The 17639-nt window shown below is 41.8% G+C and overlaps 1 protein-coding gene across 5 annotated transcripts in view; it reads left to right on the top strand.

Moving 5' to 3' along the window:
- The first annotated feature begins 1357 nt into the window (after positions 1–1357).
- LOC133134980 (LIM and calponin homology domains-containing protein 1-like) overlaps positions 1358–17639 on the top strand; it is a 124954-nt gene continuing 108672 nt past the window's right edge. For all 5 annotated transcript variants that reach the window (XM_061251667.1, XM_061251666.1, XM_061251665.1 and 2 more), the window contains exon 1: positions 1358–1873. In XM_061251667.1, the coding sequence (XP_061107651.1) occupies positions 1784–1873 (90 nt within the window). In that variant the 5' untranslated portion in view covers positions 1358–1783. The remainder of the gene's footprint in view (positions 1874–17639) is intronic.

Raw genomic sequence — 17639 nt, 5'->3', positions numbered from 1 at the left:
AAACTTTTAAATTATGCTTCTCAACCTCTCACAAAACTGTTGGGTTCTGAGCTTTGGCATTGCTTTACTTTTTATTTCTGATTTATCAGCCATTTAAATCACCACTTCCTGAATAAATAATGTATTGTCATGGGTAAATTCACGAAATGTGACAAGGAATAAGGAGACCTTTACAGGTGTGAGCAACTGAATCATGAATGCAGTCATTATCATGTAATCACTAGCTCTTTAGTGAGGGCCAGGTTGTGTCAATGAGAGGGGAAAAGGTTTGTTTCAACATTATTCCAAGCTAATTCTTTAGCTATACTCTTGGTTATTATGGGAATTATCATGGTATTCAGCTCTGAATGTCACAGACACTCCATGCAGTACATTTGAATTGAAGTAATCCTGAAAGACACCATATTCTGTGGCACATAGATACATGCAAATTTAGTACAAATTTAACATGGGGCGAAGATTGATCGCTAAACACACAATTTATAGATTTGCATAAACAATGGCTTCTAATGAGTGGTCCTGGCTGAAACATGCCAAGCAATTTCATCCCACACTGGTATTGAACCATCAGAACCTTTCATTGAGGTTTTATTTGTTTGTTTGGTTGTTTACTTGCTCACTTTAAATAGTATTATGCCTTTGCTGAATTCTGACATGAATAGCAAGTTTATTTGTTTATAATCCAGTGCATCAGTTATCTTACACAAATGGTAGGTTAATTTGTGCATGATATGTTGTGGTTAATGAATAATATCTAAAGCAATATCATTGGAATAAAAATAAGCCTTATATTGAATTGTACATAGCCTATGCATGTATGGCTATGCTCAAAACAGTAAGGTGATGCTCCATCGCCAAAACTTGTTAAAAGCCAAAACTTGAGGACCAAAGTTTTAAATTATTAAAACTCCTGAAGTAAATTTCAATGGGATTCTAATTGATCCAGCCTAGATAGGCTAAAGAGAGAAATCCTGAACGGAACTTATTACAGTATGTGGCTACAGTTGGGTAGTCTATAATTTTAATGTGTATGGCTACTACCCCGATAGCAAGTTTGAAAGAATCGTAGTAAGGCCTAGGCAATAATTCAAAATGATTAAAGCTAACCTGTTAAGTCGTAAATGTAGCGTTGTTGGTGGGGTGCTTTAGTCGCGGATGTTTCTGCAATTGTATTTATTGTCTGTTTCGTGCTTATGTAGAATCATATCCCATTTCCCGTTCGAGGTTAAAAAGTGCCAGTGGATGTTATTCATGCACTGCCAGACGTTTGTCCTCGTTCCGTTATTGGCTAGAATCGGAGCGCTAATGGTACACACCATTGTCCCTCTAGAAATACTTTTCAGCGCTTTTCGTCGAGCCAGTGTCCCGCTTGTACAAAGCAGGCGTGTGACAGCGACTGGCTGCAGGATGTGTTTGCTTGCTTAGTATTGGCTGATAGCAGAGCTCCGTTTTTCTGTTTATTTTTAGCCATTGGTTCGAATCGCATTGCAGCGTGTGCGAGAGAAACCTGGAGTCCCAGCGATTGAGAGACAGTGGTATCGCCGAATGCAGTGCAGGTCTGCGGCAAGCAAGCAGGCAAGCGGAGAGTACCAGAGGAAACTGTATAGACTGGGTTACACGGCGAGTTAAGTAAAACGTAAAACATAGTTTTAGGAAGTTTCTCTTCCTACAGCAGGGTTAGCGAATCGCTCTTCGGGGCTAATATCGCCCGACACAGAGCATTTACATTTTAAGCACAATTTTAGAGCCGTCTGGTGCTCTCATCCCCTTTACGGCTTTACAAATGGCTAGTCCCGGTTTTGATATTGGGCATCAACAACACTCCGATACGACTCCTGAACCAGCATTTCAAGAGGCACAGAAATGGATCGAGGTGAGTGGCACTTTCATTTCTAAAAGTAGGCACCTTTTCATGTTTGTTGTAAACATGAATTGCCGAGACACTGCTGCAGTCTAAACAGAGTTGGAAAACTGCAAATATTTGCTTGGGTGTAGCTAAATAAACAATAAGCTATACTTAACAGATAGCACATTCACCTGTTGTAAAAGTGGTACAAAGTTGTCATTTTGACCCCCATATTGGATTGCATTCGCGCTGGGAGGAAAACAATGAGGGCATCATGTGGTCTGTATCTATGCTGCATCGCGAGCTTCTGGGACAATAATCGGACAATCAGGGTTTTGTTTGGAGAGAATTTGAATCGTTCTGAATTACTGGCCTGCACTGTTGACTTTGACCAGCTGTATTAGTGTTCTCACGGGCGTATTCAATTTATTGGTGAAAAACGATTGGTCTAAATGTGCAGGCTACTGCTCTAAAGCAGTCTTTGATATAGCCGACAGAATAACAGTTTCATCTATTGGTCTAGAAACTTCTTTAGCACCATTTATAGCTGCTTTTAGTTGCTAGATGATTTCAGAAATGTAATGTGCCAAATTCATGTTAGAAGCGGAAAGCTGGGGTGTTCAGATGTCAAACACCCACCTGGTGTTCTTATTCCTGGATTTTTCATAATCAAACAGCCACTGCCATATCGCTCACAGTTGCAGAGGGCTTCCAAAAAGCTCCCGTGTCATTGCTCTTGTTAGTCTAGCCATACGTAATGCAATGCTGAGCAGGGAATGATCTTAGTTTGAAATGGGACCTGCTTCCTATGGCTGTCCTGGAGGGACATATAGATGCGAGACTTCAAGAAACATACTTTGATGAATGCAGCAAAAAGAAAAAACAAACAAACAAAAAAACGTGAAAATATAGCGTAGGAGAAGCGTTGAAGCCAGAGACAGATGTGGATAACATGTTATACCCCTTCCATAGAAATCCACACAATGCAGACTAAACATTACACTGCTGAGACGACATCCTGGTATGAACACGCACACCCACACGCACACTCACGCCCACACACACACACCCACACGCACACACACACACACACACACAGCACAGAGAGTGTGCTCACTCATTAGGTGACTCGTGTGCCTGGAAAGTTTGGGAAACCCTGCTGTTATCCACTCAGCTGAAGAAATGGAGCTGAGAATGAAACAGGATGGCTGCCCTGTCTGGACATTTAGTGAAGGAGGGTTTATGTCTCTGTCTTGGCCTGTAACTTCGGGAAGCAATACAACACTGCAAAGCTAAGCTTGTTTGGAATATAATGATATACCATCTGCATTGATGTATCGAGCAGATAATTCTATTAGATTCATTATCAATAATTAGCTGATGGATCATCGGGGCTTATTGTTTACGAGGTCAGCTGTGTGTTTCATTGGCCCTTCTTCATTCATCCATCCATCCATTCATTCATCGATTCACTCATTCAGTCATTCATGTATTCAGCAGGTGGACACCTGACACCAAGTGATCGGATTGCCTCAATTGTTTGTGACAGTGGCCTCAAAATCAAAATTAAGACTTGGTGACAAATGAGTGGAATGTGCTTTGTAGTTTTTGCTTCAAATTATTATGGGCAAACCACTTATCAAATTTTGACAGTAACACTATACTTATAAGTAGGTGTTTAATTAGTGAGAAAGTCCACGTGCCAAAAAGGAAGAACTTAACATGTTGATAGCTAATGCTTATAATCTCAGGGCCACCAAAACTTAAGTCAAGTCATCAGAGTTGTAGTCACTGTTGCTCTGAGAGGTGGTTTTACAATTTAACCTCACGGCATAGCAAATTGGCATGAAACTTCAGAAATAGTTGTGCTATATATCTCATACCTCACTCAATGCTTATCAGGAATTCATTGTGAAACCACATTCCACATAATCTTTCAAAGAAAGACTGAAGGAGGAGTTGCACTTTCATGTAGGGTTTGATGGCATGATGTGACAACTGTTAACTGCTGAATTTCATAGATGCCTTTGGGCTGCAATAGGCCATGATTGCATTGAACTCTGCCTGATGGTCTTCTGGATCACAGGCTTAGAGTGTAACCGGAGCTGATGAACAATGCTTGCGGTATTTTGTTACTTGACAAGCTGATATGGGGCTAAGCTGGAGACCAGGGGGAGATTTAGACGGGTCCTTTCGCTGTGGTCCCTGAGACCTTCCTGTGTCCGCTGTTCGCAGACCCGTTCCTAATGAGTCAGGAAATAAGGGAAGGCTCATGTCACAGGTCCTTAGTCTCAGTCAGGCTCTGTGTCAGACAGGGGTGGTAAGGCCCCGAAGCAGCACCTCTCCTGGAATTGGACTGCGTTAACGTTGTCAATCTTTTCGGGGTCTGACGTCCGCAGAGTAGACGTTGGCGGTGAAGGAGCTGTCACCGGGGAGGGATTGCACGGCTCCGCTAATGAGGCGGTTTGTCTGATTTTGACCTGCGGCTCTGCGCTTTATTGCCCTCCCGTTGACTGATGGCATGTACCGTTCTGTTTGTTTAATTTCTCCCCCCAGACTCGTCTGTACATGTTCTTGACACGCTAATAGAAATAGCTTGAAATAGACCTAAGTACAGTCAGTGGAGGGTATCGTAGTGGGCTTGTCATCAATTCTCGGCTCATATACTGCTTTGTTCTGATGCTAATGCTAGGCTAATGCACCGCTATAGATTCAGCTGCATATGGCCTGGCCTACAGGGCGGGTAGAAATCGAGCAGGGGAGGGACACCGCACAGTTCCTCCCGGGAGTCGGCCGAGCCAAAACAGACAGAGCAGAAGTGGGTGTGTGCAGTGGGATGTTGTGTAATAAGGAATCTTGGATATTTTCTCAAGCATGTCATTGGAACACCTCCCATAAATAAACTGCGCTGCAGTATTTGGATTTCTGGCTGAATGTATGCAAAGTTCATTTGATAACTGCTAATTTTATTACTCCAAAGTCAAATTGAATTAAATTATCCATCTCGGACCATGTGAAAGGCCCTTGCTGCAGACACTGATTTAAGCAGCTGTTTTACAGGTGTGTTGTTTTAGCGTCTGCGGCCTGAAAACTGAACTGGAGACAGGGGCGCTTTACTTCCTTATGTGGAATGGGAAACCTCGTTGATGTAGCTAATTACCTAAGATGAAACCTTGTTTCCTTAAAGGGCTAGAATTACAGACGTTTTCTTGAACACTAATTATGTGCCTTTTAATTGCCCCCATCTAATCTTGAGTCAGCTAGAATTTGAGTATGGCAGCCACCCCTCAGTAGTGCATGCTGAATGGTCCAGATGAGCAGTGCGTATTGAGTTCGTCAGTTTCTACAGGTCCTTCATTTTCAAGATGGCTTCCATATGAGTAACTGTATTCTCCAAATGAAAAATAAATAAATAAACTTTCACTTCTCTGTTATCCTGTGGTAAAAGCTGGGATATGCGGGTGGAAAGCATACAAAAGAAAAGAAAGTCTATAATATACCGTTTACTCAGCTATGACAATTTTATGCAGCTCAACAACGGGGCACTGTCCTTGTATGTTTCAGTGTTGAATGTCAGAAGGTGGTGTATGTTTTTAACAGGAGCAAACACTTAAATAGCTGAGCTGGATGAAAATGGCTTTAACTGTGTACAGAATACCAGAAGAAATGTAGGCTAATTGCCATACTTCTGGACATTGCTCTAAATGGTTAGAATGGTAGCAGCCAGAATAGCTCACTGTGCACCGTGGTACTTGACTATCATTTGCACGTATGTAAATTAAGCACAACGACAATGTATTTTCCCACCTAATCAAATGTAGCAATTTACATTTTCAGAACGATGTGCTACAGGTCCGAGTCCAAAATTTTTACACCAGTCCTGTCAGGTCCTGGAGGTTGCTGAAATGAGTTGAGATTTCTCTGGAAAAGCGGGAGGCTGTGGTTTCATTCCCTGCCTAGATTGATTCAAGACCTTGAAATGATGTCAGACCTCAACCCCTGATAAGATTATTCCAGTACCTGGCGGTCTGTATGGCATTGCCAGTTAGCAGATGTTTGGCTGCTTTGGTTTGTAATCTTCACCAATTTTGTATAGATAACATTATGTGAACTCTGTCATGGAGATTGGAGCAGATGGGTTGCCAAAAACAACCGCCATGTCACTGCGAGGTATGATTCCATTTTTGGATAAACTGGTCTTGTGGGTTTTGCTTAAGTGGCTGTGGGACTCTGAAAATGCCCCATCCAAATGTGGTTTGAAAAAGCAATTGATAATTCCTTCACCAGGCAGTTCCTCCTCGATTTTGCTTTAGCACATCAAAATGGTGGAACTCTTGTAATGACTCTCACATATCAGAAGCCCATGACCCTTGTCCAGGCTGGCCTACTTTGGATGGTAAACTAGACAGAGCCTGCGTCATATCCCGAAAGCTGGATGGGGGCTGAGTGGTGGGGCTGGATCTTGACTGTTGCTGAAACAGGATGCTCCCGGTGTCAGACATGTTGGGCGTTGCCTCCTTATCCTGCAACGCAGTGATGTCATAAAACCACAGAGGAAAAACACGGACACGAGCGCCTTCCTTTCTCACGCTGTTATGGAAACAGTTGGAAGCCCTGCGTTGCGGGTGTGCGCCTCAGAAGTTTCTGTCCAGTCATCATCAAGGTTTCCACATACCGGGATTGCACTTGTTCACTCAAAACATTGTAATGTGAGACTGCTGGGAGTCTATCTACGCTGAGGCATGATATGATTGCAAAGGGACATTTTCAAAGTATCAGCAGAAGAGTTCTCAGTTCATCTGTGAGCTATGAGACTTGAATTAGCCTCAGAGCAGATGGTTGGGATGGTTGCTGAACTGCTTGCTCATAGGAATGAGGTGGGAGGTTTAAGGAAAAGTGTGTCTTGCAGGAATTGCTCAGTACACAAGTTCCCAGTTTCCATTCTTATCTTTCCACGGAAGTTATGGCTGGTCTCTGGAAGTTTGTCGCAAAGAATAAGTACACGTGACACTGCGTACCAAGTATAGTACATCTGAGAGAGGCCTTGATAGGTTGTTCTCAGGCTTGAACATTTGAGGCACCAACAGGCACACCACACCCTAACAGATTATACTGTTGTCTATGCCTACCTCCCACAGTGTGCAGGAGTGTCTGTTTTTCAGTGTGAAGTACTTTGCTGTATCACATAGCGTCTCGCTAAATTTATTCAGTGTTATTCTATTTCTTTTGTCCCTTTTGTCTTATTTCTGACACATTATAATTAAAAATGTATTTTAACACGCTTCTTTAGTGACATTTGTCATTAGTAGCGCTTTCAGAGTGCAAATTGTCTTTCTTTCTCATTTAATTTTAGAGTTGATCCACAGCCCAGAGAGTTTGACCTCATTATTAGTGAGGTGTAATTGAATGGGGAACAATAATGAACCGAGAATGATTCTGAAGATGCCAGAACTCAGAGTGAATGAATCGTCCTGTTAATTTTCACAGACAACCTAAAAGCTGCCATGCTTGAGCAAATTATGTATTTTATCTTATGACAACTAGCCAATTTTTTGGTTAGTTGATATTTGGTTCCCTTTGTTTCCATCCAAGGACAAGCAAAAGTTCCACTTAAATAGTAATGAAAATTTCAATAATTCATGGCTGTGTTGCAAATGCCTCAAATACGTCATTTGATCATTTAAATTTACACACCACCAGTGCTAATTGATGTTCCGAAATGAATTGGTAAGATTTCTGAAATCATATTTCTAAAAGAATTAATGAATGAATTCTGAATTCATGAATAACTACTACTCATTAATAATATCATAATCATGATTACTATATAACAAGGCAATTTTGCCATAATCAACTACAGCAAATTTTATTTGAATTTATTTGTCTCATATTAAATGATAGAAAACATGTCAGCAGCATAAATTAACACATTTAAGATTAGCCTAATGGCTAACCAGAGAGTCATTGAGAGTAAGATAAGATAACTGTATTAGCTATATAACTGGCTTGTTTAATGCAATTGCTGTGCATACATTATTGACAATTTTACATTGTTGGCCATTTATATACTGCCTCTTTATTTTGTAGCCAGGCCATTGTCATAATGAGTGCACTGCATTTATGTTGATTTATATGTCCCTAATTTGCCATCTTGGAAACTACAGTTCCTGTATATGGGATAATGGGACTCATGCTACCGTTCACTCTTAAATGTGATGGCAGTAGCCTGCTATTTATGCGGATTTTACTTTGCATTCCGAAGTGCTACGTTTTAACACTGTTTATCCCCCCTTTCCCTCAGGCTCTGGAATTATTGCATGGTGATATCATGGTATATGTATGTGCCTAAAGGGAGAGCTTTCACAAAGGACTTTGAGGGTTTGAGACTGCTTAGAGCAAGCCTTAGCCTGGTTACCTGACACCTACCTCTATCCAGTCAGCCATTGTTTGTTGCAGATGCAGTATATGAGAGAACGTCCAAGGCTGTGCTGTCGGTAGGATTTTGAGCTTTACAAAACATTAAAATATGCCTGCGCTAAAGTTCGATTTAACCTGTTCCTAACTCTTCCTAACAGTGTTAGTGCACGGCTAACAATATTGGGTCAGGAAGAATGTTGGGCTACAATATGGTTTGTGGTTATGCACAGGTTTCAGAAGGAATTCAGCAAAAGGACTTTTACTTACTGTTAGTATGTTCAACCCAGTTTAAAGGAATGACATTTGCCATTTGACAACTTGATTATAGTTATGTGGGTAACATTGTTGGGTGCTCCTTAAAGCCTATTTTTGTTCAAAGTGGCTGCTTTGCTTTTACTGTTTTGTATATTTACAAGTTCTGAGTCTGCTGTTTGTCAATATTTGTTTGAAATCTACCACTATTCATATCATCCTCATTATACAGTGTATACTGAGTTGGATGCAAAATATGATGTCAAATCCATGATTCATCTCTAGTCTTTTACCTTTTAATATATGGTTTAATATGTATTATGAAGTACTTACCATTTGCACATCTGAAATGTATGATGCGGCCAAATGGATATGAATCTGGTGGGAGGGTTTTGTTGGGATGGGGAGTGGATGGTTGGCAGTGGCCGACCTGGCCATACTGTGGAGGACATCCCTCATGCTGGCTGGGAGAGCTTACGGCCAGCTGTGTGGGCCCTCCAGGATGCTGACGTTAACCGGAGGGCCTGGCACGAACCCAGGGGCTCTGGATTCTGCACTGCGACACCCCGGGTACCTGCAAAGATGCGAGAGCACTTTTCATTCCAGGCGGCCGCTCTCTGACAAGGAGTTGGAGAGTTCGGTCTGGAAAGGCAGTTTCCGCCAGTGCACTGAGGCCCTTTTGTTCGCGCTGCAGTGGTGACCCTGCTTAAAATCCCCCCCATCCTCACCCAAATCCTAATCCAGATTAGTGGCAGCAGCGAGTAGCGCATTGTGACAGTGTGTGTAATCTCTGAGTGATGAGGTGTACAGCTCTGTGTGGTCTCCACTGGAGTTCATGTTTGAGGTTTGAGTCTGGAAGATATACAGGGGGCCTAAGGGCAGATTTCACTGGATGATAGCATAGTCTTTGGTTTTTTTAATTCTGGTAGTGATGCGTATGCAGTACTTGCATATTAGCCTGCAGAATTATGTTGGAAACTTTAATTTCCTGAGAAGTATATTGAGTACTTTAAAATGAAATGTCGACATATTTCCATTGGTCATGCCAAGTAGAGCATATGAGAGATCTAGTAAAATCTCAGAAAACTAGGAGCAACCAATTAGCCCTTTCTTGGGTATAGATGGCAATGCTTCCCTTAAACCTTAAAAATGTACAGGTATTGTTGCGTGTTTTAACTGACTAATCAGGGGTTAGTTGGTTTAATATCCAAATGGAAGACCATTGATTATGATAGCTCAGTGTATGATCAACAGTCTCCCAATTCAATGTATAGTTTTCTCTAACACAAATGTTCTGAAATTGGTATGTGCTGTCACTTCTCAATGTAAAAATAACTAATGTGGAGTGGCTTAATTGAATGGGTACCCCTCTCACCCTTGGTTTGTCCTGTGTGCCCTCTCTGAATAGTATCAATGCAAGCCATTGTGCGGTCCAGCCTTTGCAAGGAGGTACACTTCCGCTTGTAATTGTTGAAACAAGGCATGCATTGAGGATTGACAGTGGAGACGGTGCTTTGGGCAACTTCCTCGAGAATCTGTGGTTATAGAATGGATTGTTGTATATGTATGTTTCATGAACAGGAACTAAAAAGAAAAGCAGCTTTCCACTTGAGTACCTCTGGTCTGGTCCCATAAAAACTTGTGGGGCTATTGCAGAGCCCAAATCCTAATCTAGGGAAGACTGTGTGTGTTGTGGCCGGACATGGCTCGCACTACTCCAACTGGGCATGTGTGAATAGGGCCATTTAGAAAGAAAGAATATCATGAACTGAGAGAAAAGCTTTTAAAAACACTCATACTTTTGGGGTGTAGAACTGAGAACACTCATTTTTAAAGCATAGCTCTCATGCTGTTATCCCACAAACATCTGCTCATGTGTGGCATCTCCTCAGTCACGTAATGTTCCAGGAGACTGGACATAGAGTACAGAAATAGCAGCCGAATGGATTCATGGATTTCTCAGACAGACTGAGTCAAATCCCCCTGATCCAGTCTGACCTCCTGTCCCATAAATTGATGTTGCCACCATCTAGTTACCAGGGCATTTCATTGGGTCCAGAAAAGAGGAGGACAAGAGTGCCATTAATTCAATTCAATTCAAACTTTATTTCAGAATCCAGATGAAAGACAAGACATAAGATACAATGAATTACATAAAAGAGGTCATAAAAAATGACATTGTTTAAAATATATATTAATGTCTTCCAAAGAGACATCTGTACCAATGTCTATACAGCTGGGATTGATAACATGTAGTGCTCAACCTTATGTTTGATAAGACCAGAATGATTTCATTTTCAGAGTCATAAAGCCGGCATTACTATGTCACCGTTATATTTATTTGCAATATGTGGTAGATAGCGCCCTCTCAAAATAACCAAGCATCTTCATATCTACTGTGCACTGTTCAAAATGTCTACTGTCTTCTCTGAGTGCTAGCACAAAGGATTTTTTGGGTGGTATATTATACGTGTCCCCCTCAGTTGTCATGTCAATTAAAATTTACTGTTTGCCATCCTCCCCAATGTCCAAATGAAACATACGTGGTAATACACTTCATTTCTGATCGGATCACATGTTTTTGATGTTTTAGATGAAAACCTGGTTTGCATTGGAACAAACCTCATGTTCAGCAATGAGCATACAAGTCTTAATATATTCCAGACTGGATGTGGAATTGTTTTAACTAGTGAATAACAGAAAGATAAATACAGACAAAATGCATTACAAGCTTGAGAAAAAGCAGTAAATGTTTAGCTTGTGCATGGTCCTCATTCTTTTTGGGTTATATCAAAATGCTTTGATTTCATGCTGTAAATGTGTCTTTTGTTTGAATACTCCTCTTACGGCCTTCATCAGACTGCAAAACAGATGTGTTTTTTGTGATACGTCATAAATTAATACAGGTTCACTGCACTCGCTTCAAACCAATTTTTGTAATGACACAATGATTTTAAATTCTTAATCCTAATTGTATTAACTCACGCAATAACTCAGCAAATCCTCACAGTGTTGATTTAGTCTCGCTGTTTGTGTTTTTGGCACTGGCAATGCACTTTATGAAAATTTCGCCAAAGTACTGGGTAGCTCAGGAGTTAAGAGCGGTCGTCTAGCAGGGAGGATTGCCGGTTTGATCCCCCGCCCTGGGTGTGTCGAAGTGTCCCTGAGCAAAACGCCTAACCCCCAATTGCTCCCAATGAGCTGGTTGGTGCTTGCATGGCAGGCAGTCACCGTTGGTGTGTGAGTGTTTGTAAATGGGTGAATGTGAGGCATCAATTGTACAGCGTTTTGGAAAAAAGTGCTATATATGCTCAGTGATCACTTTATTAGGTAGACATAAACACCAGCTTGTTAATTCAAATATTTAATCAGCAATAATCCGGCAGCAACTAAATGCATCCAAGCATGCAGATGTTGGTCAAGAGGTTCAGTTGTTTTTCAGACCAAATGTCGGAATGGGGAAGAAATGTGTCACTTTGACTAGGGAATGATTGTTGATGCCAGACAGGGTGGTTTGAGTACCTCAGAAACTGCTGATCTCCTGGGATTTTCATGCACAGCAGTCTGTAGAGTTTGCATAGAATGGTGCGAAAGCTAAAAACATCCAGTGAGCAGCAGTTCAGAGGAGGTCAGAGGAGAAGGGCCAGACTGCTCGAAGATAACAGTGAAGCAAATAACCATGCATTACAACAGTGGTATGCAGAAGAGCAACTCTGAACACACAGTCAAACCTCTAAGTGGATAGGCTGCAGCAGCAGAAGAAAATAACTTTAAAATCAGTCTTATAATACCTAATAAAGTGCTGAGTGAGTGTATATGCAGTCAATTTACCATTTACCATATTGTAGGTGTGTAACGGTGTATAGTGGTGAAACGGCCGATGGCATCAGTGTGGTTTTAGGCAGAGAGTATTAGGCAGTTACACTCAAGCAATCCACTTTTAGCAGTGTGGCTGTATCTGGGTCATTTCACTGAGATAACCCTCCGGTTTACAGTTCTGAGGTCCCGTGGGTGCTGGACTCCTTCGCGAGGCTGCGGAACCCGGAGAGGCGTGCGTGGTACATCAGCAGCGTAAAGGGAGGGTGTGGGTCATGAGTGCCTACTGTAATGCACATGGCAGCGTCACTCTGGAGCTGCATTAGAAAAGAGTTCTTCCATTTTCACCATTTAACTGGGGGCAGTCTGTAGCCTAGTGTCTAAGGTACACAACTGGGACCCGGAAGGTTGGTGATTCATGCCCCAGTCTAGCCACAATAAGATCCATGCAGCTGCTGGGCCCTTGAGCAAGGCCCTTAACCCCACATTGCTCCTGGGGGGATTGTCCCCTTGCTCTGATCCACTGCAAGTCGCTTTGAATAAAAGCATCAGCTAAATAACTGTAATGTAATGGTTGCTGAGTTTGTGAACTGATTCATGAAATCATGAACAATACTGTGCTTGTAGAATGAAATTCATATGGATCTTCTCCATGGTAAGGTTCTCCTATCAAAAATACCAGCAAGACCTCCCAACATGCAACACTTCCTTCTAATACATATTCGCTGAATTTCTTTGTTTGCATTAGAAAAGCTATGGACTGAACCCCAAGTCAAATCAAGAAGGTATAAATATTCTGACAAGGAAAATACCCTGCACAAAGATCCTGTGTTTGAGTGTTTATTTATATATTCACATGTGCAGTATATGAAAATGGTAACACTTTCTATGAAAGGTCTTTCAAAAATGGAGCTAGTAACTCCTCCAAAAGCAGAATATGCCACTTCCATAAGTACTGCACTAAGACTCCTAATGCTTGTCAGTAATGGAAAATAAAAATATGTTGTGTTATGTCATCACTAAGGCAGAAAGTGTCATATCCACAACATTAGCATTATGATTGTCTGTAAATGTAGCTAGTTTTGCAGTTATTTGGTGTTTTCTCTATAATTATTGGTTGAATTCACATCAATCAGAATGTGTTTGTGTCTGGGATAGTCAATAAGCAACCATGATCATAAACCACATTCCTCAGGAGAAAAACTGCAATTGAACGGACGTTAATGTCTGGAGGACACGGCAAGTTTACGTTACCGCTATTCAAATAAATATACAACCCCCCCAGTCGTTTGTATATTTTATTTCAATGAGCCTATATTTATTTGATGTATGATTCATAGAAAGGTTTGTTGTGAGGCCCATGCGGTAAACACATTGCGATTGTGCGTCTGCGTCATCCTACACTCCTGGGGGTTTGTGCTGACTTCTCTCACATTGCTTTCACATTACGGTCCACAGCTGCAATACAGTTGTGAGAAGCATTGATCAGGGCCGAATGCAAAAACCTGCATTATTATTATTTTTTTGATAGCATCAGGATGCAAGATGTCTGCTCTATTGTCCATTGTGAGACGCTGTGGGGATGCACACTGCATCGCTCCTCAACTTTCTGCTCAGCCTCCACTGGCGTGAGTCCTTTTCTGATGTCATAGTTGACTAGATATGTCAGTGTGAGTGGGATGGAACAAAACCAATTTAATTCAGAACGCCCTCACTAGCATCTGTGCTCAGGCTAACTGACTACCACACAGTGCTTTACATAAACCTCAGAAAAGCTGTAGCAGTGACTCAATGAGAATGTGGTGTATTAAGATTAAAACGAAACTAATTTTGTGGGTTCCTCATCTCTAGCTAGGATGTTTCACCACTTCAGTTGGTTGGGTAGGAACGAGTACCCCACATTCATTTATGCTGACCTTTCCATGTAAGGCAAGTACGGAACATTTTGTTTGCTGAATATATTTGTGATGTTGCTAAATTAGGTGGATTTGCTCCTGCTTGCTGTGCCTGTTTCCAGAATACTTTGATTCTCACCATATTTTGAATGAAAATTACATAATTTTCTTACCATTACCATTATACCAAGGATAACCATTAAAACAGTACGTCAAGTTTAATTCACTAAATGTAGTTGACCGAATAAAATATTGAGTTTCATCGCAGCAGGGAGACATTGAATTGAACTGAGGTAGGAACAGCAAGGGCCAGGCTGATTATGTTTATATTGCTTTCTGATGGACTGAGAGCCCACAAGATGGGCATTGTTTGTCTTCAGCTCTCACACAGAGGGTACTGCACACAAATGTGTGGGACCTAAAATACTGCTTCTGACCATGATAAGCTCTTTGCTGGGACTAGGGAATAGAATGCTACAGAGATCAAGCTTCTCAGAGGAACTGGCTTTCATTTGAATTGTTTCTATGCTTCCATTATAAATGAATGTGGTTAGAACTTTTACTGAGCCATTACTAAATCAATGAAATGAAGTCTGTCCACCACCCTTCCAGAAAATTCAAATTCATTGCAGCAGCCCTTTAAAAACCCATGTTACTTACGTGGTACTTCGTCCAATTAAATGTCTTGGAGCAGCGCTGCAACATTTTTAGCACTATGACTTGGAAGTCTTCTTTAGTCTTTTGCATTATTTGGAAATAACATAAAAACCCTCAGTTTTTAACTGTTGCTTAAAACAGCTTTTTGACTTCTGGTGACATTTTGTTGGTCATTTAGGGGCTATAATTTGTATAATTTTTTATTGGGCCGCACATGCTAAAATTGTGGAAATTACAGAGAACCAAATTGTGTAATTGCAGGAAGCCCACTAACCAGATTCCACATCAGTGTTGTATTGGTGGACACCCTGGCAATCTAATAAACTCTTCTATCCAGGACTTTTATTCTGCCCGTCTCTGCCTGGCTTGTATCTACATTTTTCCATTTCTGTTGCACTTTGTTCACGTTTATGAATATTGTAATCAGAAATGACAATTTTGCGTCAAAGGGCTTGAATTATGGATGGATTAATTGACTCAGTTGGCTGCATTGCTGCTGTTTTCTGAGCTGTGAAATCTCTTTTATACTCAAAGGGAACCACTTGTGGTCTCTCTCTCTCTCACTCTGTTTCTGTCTCTCTTTTCCTCTTTCTCCTCGTGCTCAGTGCTTGCTCCCTCCCTCCTCGAGTTGAGGAAGAGAGAGCGAGTTCAGTCCCCTCAGACTTCTCGGCTTCCTGTTTTAGATCACACTCTGACATTTTATTCATCCACCCCCCCCAATACAAAAGGCCCATTCTTTCCTCGTCAGCCCCTCCCTGTTGTGGATCCCTGATCTGTTTGTCCAGAATGCGCGCTTGGGCTTCCCCGCACCGGAGCAGAAGCAGGGCCAGGGAGGTGCCAGCAGCCCCTCTTTGGTGACTGTGTGGGCCCCCCGAGTGACAATGACCGTGAATGGTCTCTTTCAGAAGGGGGGTGCTCATTGTGCACGAGGCACATAAAGGTCCCCCCTTCCCAGTCCCCCCTTGCCTCTGGCACCCCCCCCCCCCAGTAACCAGCTGGTCACCCCAGCAACAATGTGTCCGTCATCGTCACGGCAGCCGGCGACACAATTGGTCCTCGGCTGACCACCATGCGTCGGAATGCTCCCAGACCCGTTCTGCGGACGCCATTCTGGCTCCATCTTCTTATAGCCTCCCAGTTGTTGTTATGAAATGAAACTAAGCGACTGAAATCGATATCCTGGCCGAAAGGGAGAAGTCAGATGTTCCAGTCGTTTGCTGTGCATGCTGTGTTCTCGCCCTCTGACGTCTGAACTCGTTAAGAGGATAAGGGGGAGGAGTAGAGCGGCAAGTGAATGGGTTTATCCAGCCTGAAACCCAGGCTTATATTAAGCCATCTTAGCGGTGAAGTAACGTGCAGGAAAGTGATGGGAGATATTTTCAGAATGCTGCTTCTTGATACATCTGCATGGGGTTAACCTGGGTAACCCAGTTTCCCTTGTCCCAGATAAGCACAGGTTAGCAGGTTAGGATGATCTCCATGTCCGTTTGGTGTCTATTCAAGGGGCAGTCTCCCCTTTCACTTTTCTTAAGGCCATGAGTTGCCAGAAAGATGGCTTTTCCTTCTCTGTATAAGGAGATTACACAACTCGGTGAGCTAATGGATTTAGCCTACATGCTTGGATATAATTGAGTCATTCTGTTTCAGTGTCACCGATAGTTCGTATGTTCGTAAGGCGCTTTTGTCTGTTGATTGAATGCACAATGGGGTTTAATGTTTAGGTGTCAGTCTTTCCTCACACACTGGCCCTCAGTGTACGATTAGATTCGGTCTCGTAATCACATCGACTTCTGCTCTGCGAGTTGGTAAAGGCGTTGTTCGTGAGCTATGTGTTTTCGGTTGCAGGAAGTTTTACTCTTGGATGTTTTTATTGCGCCCAGCCCTGTTTATTTTGGAATTGGTCATGATGCTTATGCAAAGGTGACCATGAGCAGTGTGTTTATATCTGTGAGCAGTGTGCTTGTATAGGTGGAGGAGGTCAGTCAAGACAAAGTTCTGCACAATCCCCACTAGGGTTGGACTGCATCTAGATGTTCACCTTTTCATCATGCTGTACTTTAAAATACCACGATATACAGTATATAATTTTTATAATATTAATTGTTGAATTCATTCATTATCAATATCTGAACTGTGTGAACCATTCATTTCAAGTATCTTAGCGCAGGGTGGCATCAAGCTTACAATGACTTTGCTTCACAATTTCATCACATAAGCTTATACATATTAGTACTTTGTTATTTTGTTTATAAAATACATTTAACAGAACATAATTAGGCTAAGGCTACTTTATCACACTTTAAAATACAGAGGCTGCTTGAATAGCTGTTATGAAATTATGTTGCAGTGTTTACAAAAAGGATGTGTTTACACATGTTGAAATCACAACGAAAATATGTGAGGATGTAAAGATGTTTGTTCTACCGCTCTGTTATTCATAAATCATAGCAATTATATGCCACGTTGTCTTTAACATTTCAAAAGGTTTGTGTTTGTAGCACTGCAACTGTAATTGAATTAATAACTTGCTATCACAGTCCGGTGACCTGTATTAAAGTCTGTGTTGAAGTCTGGAAAACACTGGTTACTTAAACCACAGATTTTTCTCGGCATGGGCTGAACTCTGGGGTTCAGACGTCTGCTTTGATATTCTTATTAATTTCTGCATGACGGTTTTATGATGAGGCTCACCGGAGTCATGTTGTTTCACATTCCGTTTCTGTCTGTGGCAGACTGAAAAAGGTTTGTAGTTGGCT

The sequence above is a fragment of the Conger conger genome, chromosome 8 (assembly GCF_963514075.1).
Source record: "Conger conger chromosome 8, fConCon1.1, whole genome shotgun sequence".
Taxonomy (NCBI): Eukaryota; Metazoa; Chordata; class Actinopteri; order Anguilliformes; family Congridae; genus Conger; species Conger conger.
Note: the sequence above shows the minus strand (reverse complement) of the source record. Positions and strands in the feature narration are given on the sequence as shown.